Source organism: Neopsephotus bourkii, unplaced genomic scaffold, assembly GCF_033783945.1.
Source record: "Neopsephotus bourkii isolate Nb327-2 ecotype Australia unplaced genomic scaffold, CSIRO-AGI_Nbou_v1 NB_414, whole genome shotgun sequence".
NCBI classification, from domain to species: Eukaryota; Metazoa; Chordata; class Aves; order Psittaciformes; family Psittacidae; genus Neopsephotus; species Neopsephotus bourkii.
This window is the reverse complement of record NW_026900918.1, coordinates 1095256-1105618: the sequence shown is the minus strand read 5'-3', so window position 1 is coordinate 1105618 and position 10363 is coordinate 1095256. Positions and strand designations below refer to the sequence as shown.

General features: G+C 59.0%; 2 protein-coding genes across 2 annotated transcripts; one reads left to right on the top strand and one right to left on the bottom strand.

The window, feature by feature from the left end:
* Positions 1 to 2553: 2553 nt before the first annotated feature.
* CLPS (colipase) lies at positions 2554 to 3557 on the bottom strand. The gene is made up of 3 exons (XM_061349452.1): positions 3429 to 3557; positions 2884 to 3006; positions 2554 to 2803 (listed from the first exon to the last, which is right to left on the bottom strand). Exons 1-3 carry the CDS (start codon positions 3522 to 3524, stop codon positions 2666 to 2668), a joined length of 357 nt encoding a protein of 118 aa, XP_061205436.1. The 5' UTR covers positions 3525 to 3557; the 3' UTR covers positions 2554 to 2665.
* Positions 3558 to 5621: 2064 nt separating this feature from the next.
* LHFPL5 (LHFPL tetraspan subfamily member 5) lies at positions 5622 to 9606 on the top strand. The gene is made up of 3 exons (XM_061349451.1): positions 5622 to 6041; positions 8473 to 8709; positions 9030 to 9606. The coding sequence occupies exons 1-3, from the start codon at positions 5630 to 5632 to the stop codon at positions 9044 to 9046; spliced, it is 666 nt and encodes a 221-aa protein (XP_061205435.1). The 5' UTR covers positions 5622 to 5629; the 3' UTR covers positions 9047 to 9606.
* The last annotated feature ends 757 nt before the right edge of the window (positions 9607 to 10363 follow it).

Here is a 10363-nt window from a genome sequence, read left to right as displayed (position 1 = left end):
GAGCCAATATTTACCAGTCCAGAGCTGCCAAAATAAAGCTGCCGCTTCACCAGTAAATATAGGCACAGATGGGGAGGGGGGGGGTGTGCTAATGTGTACCCCCCCTCCTACCGCAGCCACCCCGTTCCCACCTCTCCGCCCCCCCTATCCTCCTGCCAACATAAGGACACCCCAACAATGAGGTACACGCAAAATCCTCATCGTAGGCACCAGGAGCTGACCCTCCCCCCCCCCCCCGAAGGACCCCCCTCTCCAGAGAAGGGGTGACCCCGAAGCGGGGCTCCAGGGCTGTGGCGATTCCAGGGTTCCTGTCGCACCCCTGAGGCTGAGCTGCCGCTGCGCTGGGTGGGGGGGGTACCCATGGCAGGGGGCTTCCGGGCTGCGGCTGCCCCCTGCTGGTCCTCGGATGGTCCTGAACTGGTCCTGAATTGGTCCTGAATTGGTCCTGTGCTCTCCTGTGCTGTCCTGTGCCGGTCCTGTGCTGTCCTGTGCCGGTCCTGTACCGGTCCTGTGCTGTCCTGTACCGGTCCTGTACCAGTCCTGTGCTGTCCTGTGCCGGTCCTGTACCGGTCCTGTGCTGTCCTGTGCCGGTCCTGTACCGGTCCTGTGCTGTCCTGTGTCGGTCCTGTGCTGTCCTGTGCTGCCCTGTGCCGTCCTGTGCTGTCCTGTGCTGTCCTCTGCCCAGGCCTGCCCGTATCCTCCCCAGGCCTGGGATGCAAAGCCCCAGACACATCTGGTCCTATTCCGGCAGAGCTCCCAGTAGCCTCAGGATGTGTTCCTGGGTGACACCAGCCTCTCCAGAGTGGGGAACGGCTGAGGACCCCCTGCAGATGGTGAGGCTGGGGGGGTCTCCCCAAGGCCCTGTGCCCCCTCGCTCTGCCCACAGGAGAGGCGCTGCTGTCCCTGTCCCTTTCCCCATCTTCAGCCTCCTCCAGGCCTCGCTCCTGAGCACATGGACCCGGTGATCTGCCCAGGACCCCCCCAGTCACAATGCCAAAACCTTTCAAGGCTCTCGCCACCCACCCCGGGTTTAGAACTAAACTCCAGGTCAGCATTTCCCCTCTCACACCTCTGCTGAGCCGGGCTTGAAGGGCCTTGGAGCATCCCTCGCCCTGTCCCCAAGCTGATGCCCATGTCCCCAGCACCACAACAGGGACCCCCCTGTCTGTGGCACCCTCCCACCCGCATCCCCTGGGGCTTCTGCAGGGGCAGATCCCCTTATCCTGGAAAGAATGTTTCCTGCAGGGCATCCTCAGGAAGTGGCCTCTGTGTCGTCCCCACCCTGCCCCAGTGCAGAGCCACCTCTGGGGGCTCTGGGTGCCTGCTGCTCCTTCTGTCTCCAGGGATAGAAACAGGTAAGATGCCACCAGAGAATCACCCTGCAATGACCCCCTCGCCTTCTCCTGCCCCCCAGTTCTTCCAGGTGGGTGCCTTTTCCTCACCCCCCACAGCAGGTCTGCATCCCCTTCCCATGCCCAAACCAACAGCTCCGAGCTGGGCATCACCCCCTGCAGCCACCCTGCCCAGGGCAGGGTTAAGGGGGTTCGCCAGGCTGCTCCCCTCATCGCCTTGCCCCAGCTCCAGCCTGGGTTCCCAGAGCTCCTGCACATCCCGCAGCCGGGTTAGCTGCTGGTGGAGGTGCTGCACGAGGGGGATCACAGACTCGTGGAATGGTTTGGGTTGGACAGGATCTTAAGATCATCCAGTTCCACCCCTCTGCGTGGCACGTACAACCAGGGCCATTGTGCAGCACTTCCCAAGGAGGACTCACACCCAGCGTCCTCATGGCCTCGTCTGCAGACCCCAAGGAGGAGGAGGAGGGGGGCTCCCAGAGTGCAGGGTCTATATAGATTCTATAGAATCATGGAGTTATGGAATCATGGAATGGTTCATGTTGGAAGGGACCTTAAAGCTCCTCCAGCTCCAACCCCTGCCACGGACAGGGACCCCTTCCACTGGAGCAGCTTGCTCCAAGCCCCTGTGTCCAACCTGGCCTTGAGCACTGCCAGGGATGGGGCAGCCACAGCTTCTCTGGGCACCCTGTGCCAGCGCCTCAGCACCCTCACAGGGAAGAGCTTCTGCTTTAGATCCCATCTGATCTTGCCCTGTTTCAGTCTGAACCCATCACCCCTTGTCCCATCACTGCAGTCCCTGAGCCAGCCCCATGCAGAGGTGGACATGACCACCAACGCATTGAGCACCCTCAGCTTCCTTCCACACCACCTCCAATTCCTTCTCCAGTGACAAACCTTTTCTAGGGGACTTTTCCAACCAGAAAGGAGCCAATAAACCGAGTCTGGCACAACCCAAAGGCTTCCCCAGATCCCAGCACTGCTTCAGCTTCCCCTGCACCCCGTTTGCCAACGCACCCCCTGAGCAGAGCTCACCCCATGGCTCGCTGCGGGCCTGGCCCAGGTTACTGTACAGTTACATACGATGTGCACACATATGGGTAAAGCCATCACAGCCCTGTGGCTTTTTCTGGGCCCCCCTGTCCCTGCTGTCCCCTGCCCGTGCTGGAGGGATGGATGGAGTGAAAAGGCAGCTTGCAGCTCAGCAGAAGATGCTCTTTACTTGAACGGACTCCTCAGGGCGGTGCAGGCAGGTACTGGCATCCCTGGGGAGGGGAAAAGCGGGGGGGGGGGGTATTGGGGGGTCTTCTCCTTCATTGCGACTCCTGGACGTCCGCAGGGTCTTGGCAGATGCCGAAGTCGCTGTTGGTGATGGCACCCACGATGGACATATCGGCGTTACAGGTGAGGCCGCTCTCACAGGGACACTTGTAGTACACCCCATAGAGGCTCTGCGGAGAGCAGGGCTGGGTGCAGCGGGGGGGACCCGGCCCCGTTCCCGCTGTGCCCCGGGGAGCAGGGCAGCACCTACCTTCCTGGAGCAGCCCTGCAGCTCGGCCGCCTTCGGGGCGCAGCGGGCCAGGCTGAGGCCGCTGTCGCGGTGGCAGCAGTGGCTCTTGCACTGGGCGCTCTGCAGACACAGCTCGCCCGCATCCTGCACCGCGGGGCGCGGGGTGAGGCCGGGGCCGGGTCCCGCTGCTCCCTCCTAACCCCCCTGGGGGCTCGGGGGTGCCAGGCGCCAGCTCTGCCTCAGCAGCACCCCCGAGCCCCCCCCCGCAGCGCTTCCTTCCCTCTGCGGGGTTCATGGGAACAGGGCTGGGGCAGTGCTCCCCCTCCCCATCCCTTGTGGGAACGGGAGCTGCCGTCCCATGCACTTGCAGGCTTCCATAGCCTTTTACACAGCTGCTTTCCCAGGCTCCAAGACCCTCACAACCCTGAAGCTCACCAGCCCATCCCCGTCTGCCTCAGTGTCCCCACTCACAGCACGTTTTGCTCTCATGTACCCCTCCAACCCCCCGACGTGCCCCACTGCAGGACTCGGGGTGTCCCAAGGGTGGGGGTCAGCGTCCTTCTTACCAAGTTGAAGACGAGCCCTCGCTCCTGCTCCATGGGCACGGCCTCGGCCAGGAGCAGCATGGCCAGGAGCACGCAGGGGTACAGGATGTTGGCCATGGTGGGCTCGCTTGTGGCTTTGCCACGGGGCAGGCGGGTGCTTTATAGCCGGCGGCTCCGTCAGCTGATGTGGCTGCTCCTATCACACCCCAGCTCGTGGCATCGGGGCAGCGAGGGCAGCGCTGCCAACGCTGTCCCCACGTCACAGTCCCACGATGCCCACGTCCCCCTTGGCACCTCCTTTGGCAAAGTAGTGATGGCATTCCTGCATTTCCCAGTGGGAATTTCCACTCCTCCCTCCTCTCTAAGGTGCCCTCCGTGCTGGGTGCTGATGAGGGGCTCACAGGGAGAGCTGGCGCTATGGCAGCAGCTCCATCACATCCTCCACCCCTCAAACGTTACCAGCACAGACGCCAAGAAATCCACTCAAGAAAGCCCAAAGCGTGGCAGGAGCCAGTCCAGCCCCTGATGGTGTGGCCTCACTGGGTGCTCCGGAGCCCACCGAGGTCCCCAGCCCATGGGGGCCCGTGTCCTGCCAGATATTGCTGCTTATTTTGCGGCTGATGAAAGGAAAACAGCCCTGGGAACAGCACAGCTTTTCCTGCCTGGCAATGCTTATGCCCATGGCCTTCAGTGGCCGCAGGGGTGATGTTGAGGCTGGCGCTGGCACATGCCTCTCTGGTCCCTTGGGATGTGGGGCAGATGTGGCTTCTCCAGTATCTGAAGGGGGCCTGCAAGGATGCTGGAGATGGACACTTCATCAGGGACTGCAGCAACAGGCCAAGGGGAATGGCTTGAACCTGCCCGAGGGGAGACTGAGCTGAGCTCTTAGGCAGAAGCTCTTCCCTGTGAGGGTGCTGAGGCGCTGGCACAGGGTGCCCAGAGAAGCTGTGGCTGCCCCATCCCTGGCAGTGCTCAAGGCCAGGTTGGACACAGGGGCTTGGAGCAAGCTGCTCCAGTGGAAGGGGTCCCTGCCCGTGGCAGGGGTTGGAGCTGGAGGAGCTCTAAGGTCCCTCCCAGCACAAACCATTCCCTGGTTCAGTGGTTCTGTGATTCTGCAGAGAGGTTCCCTGCAAGCACCCACAGCCCACTGGGGCTGCCCGTGCTGCTCTGGGGTGTCCTGGCAGCCCCATGAACTGTTTCCCTTTTCACAGGGGGCTCTGGGGACAGTCCCCTCCCTGCCTGCAGCTACGGCCAGCCCTGGAGCTGACAGGTGATCCAGCCCCCCATCCCAGTGATGCAGCACCCAGTGGAGGAAGACCCTGGTGTCACCAGCAGGCAGGGCAGAGGGGAGCAGCCACAGGGGCACAGCACCCAGAGGACATCCCGGGGCACACAGCACACCCTGGGGGTTCCAGCATGTCCCCTGGCACATCCTGAGGCACACATTTAAGGGAACACACCTCCTGGGGAGCATCCCAGCATTGGCCAGGGTTGCATGGTGCAGCCCGGGCCCATCCTGACACACATCCTGGGGGAGCATGGCACAACCCAGCAAACACAGCATGTTATGGGAGGCACAGTGATGGACAGGGTGCACCCCAGAGCACACATAGTGCATCCTGAACAGAGCCCAGGGCAGGTCCTGGTGTGCGTACTGGGGACACAGGGCTCAGCCCACAGGCACTGGGCACATCCCAAGGCGCATCCCACAGTGGAGGCACAGGGCGCATCCCAAGGGAGCATCCCAGGGATACAGAGCCCGGCTTCGGGACCCATCCCAGAGGCAGTGTGCCTGGGGCACAGGGCCCATCCCAGAGGCAGATCCTCGGGTGCATCCTGAGGACACGGGGCCCATCCCAAGGGCCCATCCGGGGCGCACCCCGGGGACACAGGGGGAGCGCTGGGGCCGCAGGGCCCATCCCGGCGCTCCCCGTGGGGTCGCAGAGCGCATCCCGGCGGCGCAGGCCTCGTCCCCCGCCGCATCCCGCGGCTCCTCCGCTCCCCCCAGCTCCGCACCGGGGTCGCGCCGGCTCCTCCCGGCTCCTCCCCTGCTCTTTGCCGGTGCCGCAGGGGGGGTCGCGCCGGAGCCTCCGGAGCCTCCCGGCGGGGCGGGGCGGGGCAGCGGCGGGTGCCCGGTGCCGGTGCCGGTGTCGCTCTCTCTCTGTGTGTGTGTGTGTGCGTGTGTGTGTGTGTCTGTGTGTGCGTGAGCCCGAGCCCCCGCCATGCCCGAGCTGCTGCCGGCGCAGGAGGCGGCGCGGATCTACCACACCAACTACGTGAGGAACGCGCGGGCCATGGGGCTGCTCTGGGCCCTCTTCACCCTCTGCTTCTCCATCCTGATGGTCGTGACCTTCATCCAGCCCTACTGGATCGGGGACAGCATCGACACCCCGCAGGCCGGTTACTTCGGCCTCTTCTCCTACTGCATCGGCAACGCGCTCACCGGGGAGCTCATCTGCAAGGGCGGCCCCCTCGACTTCGGCACCATCCCCTCCAGCGCCTTCAAAACAGCCATGTTCTTCGTAGGCATCTCCACTTTCCTCATCATCGGCTCCATCCTCTGCTTCAGCCTCTTCTTCTTCTGTAACGCAGCCACTGTCTATAAGGTCTGTGCCTGGATGCAGCTGGCAGCAGGTGAGGGGGCTCGGGGTGATGCTCGGGGGCAGGGGGCTGCTGATGCTCCATCCAGAGCTGCTTTTCCCTCATAGCCTCTGCTGGGGGAGAGCCTGGCCAGGAAGGGGTCCCCAGTGCAACCTTCAAGCCCCATTTGCTCCCAGTTACTGGTTACCAGTGGAGACTTTGCAGCAGGCAAAGCCTGTCGGGGCAGCTGAGACCCAGCAGCCTCCTGATGCTCCATGCTCCGTGCTGCAAATCCAGGCAGCAGCAGGGTTGAGGCTTCAGAGCATCGTCAGTCCAAGAGCACTGAGCACCGCAGGGCCTCCTGTGTGCCAGATCCTGCGGGAATTACGCAGGGAGACAGTGCCTGTGTTTGCTGGGTTATGGTGGTAACTCCCGAGCTCAGGGGGTGATGTACTGGGGAAGTGGAACAGGAGGAGGGCACTGACTGTAACACTCAGCACCATCACCCACACTTTCCTGTCTTTCTGCTCTTCCCCTCATCCCCGTGCATCTCCAGCCTTCTCCATTTCTCCCCTGGCACAAGAAGACACCCGAGACACTGGTAACCCAGCTCCTGCGTTGAAGCCTGGGCTGAAACCCAACCCAGCCACTCCTGAATCATTCATTCATGGATTCAGTCTATCGTCCCATGGCAGGGACACCCCACAGCACCGGGGCTGCTCCAGATCCTGGCTGAAGAAGGGAGCTCAAGCCAAGATTTCGATCAGAGGCTTGGGGCAGCTCAGCCTCCTGGGGCGCGCTGGCAGGGAAGGGCTTTGCTGTTCTATTTGGGGCTTTGACATATGTTTTTGTGCTGGAGACAAACCTGGTGCAGGTGCTCAGGACGCATAGATAAGCCTGAATCATCCCTCAGGCGGTTTCTCTGCCCCAAACAGGCTCTTGGGAGCTTTGGGGCCATCTCGGGGCTGGTGCTGCAGCGTTTCTGAGGGTTATTTTATGAAGGTGACAAGAGGATCTATTCTGTGGCCTTTGCTGTGCTCCAGGGTGCTTCTTCCCCAGAGAGGTGGTCTCTGGGCAGCTTACCCCATTTCTCTGTGCCGCTGCTCCCTGCTAGCTACAGTAATCAAATACAGGAAAAACCAGCAGCTTCTCAATGAAGAGAAATGCTCCCTGCGGTCCGGGATGCTGCTTGCTGGCCTTGCCACTCTTCTGTCCCCAAGCCAAGGGAAAAACCATCAGCAGAGTGTGAGGCAACCGTCCCCTGAGAGAGAAGAGGCACGAGGCCATGGCAGGGAGCATCTTGCTGCTGCAGGAGGCTGCAGATGGCCAAGAAGAGCAGAGACAAACATCTGCTTCGTAGAACCATGGTTTGGGTTGGGAGAGATATCATCAAGTCCAACTGAATCCCATCCCAGAGCCTCATGGATGAGCTCAGCTCCTCCCTCCTGAGCCTGGTCATTCTTGTCAAGCAAATACAGTTTCTCTGAATGTGTGTGGGAAAAAAGAAAAAGGCACGTTTGAGATCTGGGGACAGTTTTGGCAGAAGAAGGCCCTTTGGCACCGAGTTTGTTGCCACTCCTGTGGCAAAGCAGAGGGACATCGGCCAGGCCCTTGGGCTCTGTGTGCTGGGGTTGGGTGTTGGGAGCAGCCACGGGAGGGGTGGTGGCTCATGGCTGGGCTGGAACCACCACAGCTGAACAAGCAGAATTAATCTGCAGAGCTGCTGCCGGCAGCTCTGCCTTAGCAAAACGTAAGCCAGAATCTGGGCAGGCATGGAGCAACAGCAGGTTCTCCACCTTGCACAGACTAAACCCATCCGGTGTTGCTTGGAGGAAGTGTTTCTTCAGAGGCACAGGGCCTGGGATGCGTGAGGAGGCAGGAGAGGTGTTGCCTGGGCAACGCAACAATGGGAGATGCTGCAGCAGTGTGTCCTTGATAGGGAGCTCCTTGGAATGCAGTGTGCTGTGTCCTGCTCCTCCCTGCCTGCAGAAGTGGCAGCAGAGCAGAGCCATGTGTGACCAGCAACCACAGAGCACTTTAAGCCTTGTTGGTGGCATGTAGTATCTTATCTGTCCATAGCATCATGGTCATGGTCATGCTCTTAGAATCATAGAATAGGTTGGGTTTGAAGAGACCTTAAAGCTCCTCCAGCTCCAACCCCTGCCACAGGCAGGGACCCCTTCCACTGGAGCAGCTTGCTCCAAGCCCCTGTGTCCAACCTGGCCTTGAGCACTGCCAGGGATGGGGCAGCCACAGCTTCTCTGGGCACCCTGTGCCAGCGCCTCAGCACCCTCACAGGGAAGTATTTCTTCCTAGTATGTGATCTAAATCTTCCACCTGCCCTCTCCCCATAGCAGCTCAGCAGGCAGCTTGTGGCTGCTGTGCCGGCCTGTGTCAATTGGGCTGGCAGTAGATGATGTTTAAGGTCCCTTCCAACCCAAACCACTCCATGACTCTGTGCTGTCACATCTCCCTCTCCCCACAGCTACTGGGCTGATGATTGGTTGCCTGATCTACCCTGATGGCTGGGACTCAACCGAGGTGAAGCGCATGTGTGGGGATAAGACGGACAAGTACACGCTGGGTGCCTGCACTGTCCGCTGGGCCTACATCCTCTGCATCATTGGCATCCTTGATGCTCTCATCCTTTCCTTCCTGGGCTTTGTCTTGGGGAACCGACAGGACAACCTCCTCCCGTCCGATTTTAAAGTGGAAAATAAAGGTAAAGGCAGCTGTGAGCACCGGTCCTGCTGCTGAGGGTTCTGACCGCAGCTCTTTGGAAGGACAGTGCCTTCCTTCAGTGGGAGAAGTGGGATTGCTCTCATGGGCATCCTGCTGTGTCCTAGTACTATAGTGAGCCAGCAGCAGGCTGAAAATCAATGGAGCACAAGGCAGGAACCCAGACTGAGCTGAGGGGCTTCACCCCCATCCCCTTTTAAATTGGTTTTATTCCTTTTTGAAAGCAAACCTTGCAAAGCACACCCACACCTTCAGTTTTATACCACAACCCATTAACAGCATCATTCTCTTTTTGTTTTACAGAAGAGGGAAACCACTAACAGAGCTGCTCACCATGTAAGTGATCCCCCCGGGGTGATTTCTGCTGTTTCTCCTCAGCATGTGTAACACTGCTGTTGTATTTTGATTACTAAAGGATTGACAACTCTATATTTTGGGCTATAGTCAGACTGGGTTTAGTTGTGGTTAAAGGGGAATTAGCCTTTGCTTTGCCTTCAGGAAAAACACAATTCCTTGCCAAGTGACTAAAAAACCCAAGCTTACAGTTTGAAGTCACTGGGCATTGGGTGCCAAGTGACCTTCCCTCTGTTCTCAGGGCACCCAGAGCTCGACTTCCATCAGCCCTTCTCTTTAAAGGGACTTTTCCAAGAGCTTCACACTTACTGCTGTGGATTTTCTACAATTGCTCTTCCTGCCTGGCTCAGAGCATCCCCGGAGCTGGTTTGACAGAAAAGCCCAAACTGGACTCAGGTTTTAGCTTCTGGAGCCCACCAGCAAACCTGGCAAGAGGGGAGGGATGGTGATTCGTTGCTGCTTGGGCTTTGTACACCTTCTTTCAAGGAAATGGATTCCAAATTAAAAAGAACATGAGTGTTTGGGATTTCATGTTGTAGTTAAAAAGACCCAGCCAATTCCTAGAAAAGCTTTGGATCAGCTTCCTACTCTGGGCAGCGATAACCACACAGCACCTTGCAAAGAGAGCACTTTTGAGGGGAAAACCCAGTGTGTGGGGCCACGGGTCTGTACCAGCACCCACCAACAGTGGGTGGGTGTCACGGAGCTGTGGATGCTGCCAGGCAGAGGCAACACAGAGCAGTACCCAAGTAATCAGATTGAGCCACATTTCTCACATCCAGCACCTGCACCAGCCTGTGGCCTATGGAGAACAAAGCAGCACATCACCCCATCCTGTTCTTGCCTAGTGAGAACCCATGTCAGCCTGGACTGTGATTTTTCTACCTGCTTTCATTTTTCAGTTCCTGCAGCAGTCAATTCCCTTCAGTTCTGACAAGCACCTTCCAGTCTGGGATGCTTGTGTTGAGACTCTTTGTGAGGAAGAAGAGCAGATACATGAGACACTTGGAGAAAAGCGTATTTGAGATTAGGAAAATTGCAGCAGAGCTGCTCTGCTGTTGATTATTCTTCTCTTTTTAAAATGGGTCATAATACCAGCAACAAAATCCTGTCCCAGTGTCTCATTCTGCAAATCAAAACTAAGAGCTTGCTAGCAAAGAAAACGCAGTCACTGGGCCATGTCTCAGCAAGGACACTTACAGAGGGAGCGTAGGAGGAACAGGGCTCAGTCATTAAATAATCTGTTTATTGTTACGGCTTTCACAAGGAAAAAAATAAGACAA

Excerpts from the sequence above, each read along its gene's own strand:
- CLPS (XM_061349452.1), bottom strand. The coding sequence starts at position 3,524 with ATGGCCAACATCCTGTACCCCTGCGTGCTCCTGGCCATGCTGCTCCTG. Across the intron at positions 3,007-3,428 it reads GAGGGCTCGTCTTCAACTTG|GATGCGGGCGAGCTGTGTCT; the intron begins GTAAGAAGGACG and ends CCCGCGGTGCAG. Across the intron at positions 2,804-2,883 it reads TGCAGGGCTGCTCCAGGAAG|AGCCTCTATGGGGTGTACTA; the intron begins GTAGGTGCTGCC and ends TGCTCTCCGCAG.
- LHFPL5 (XM_061349451.1), top strand. The coding sequence starts at position 5,630 with ATGCCCGAGCTGCTGCCGGCGCAGGAGGCGGCGCGGATCTACCACACC. Across the intron at positions 6,042-8,472 it reads CTGGATGCAGCTGGCAGCAG|CTACTGGGCTGATGATTGGT; the intron begins GTGAGGGGGCTC and ends CTCTCCCCACAG.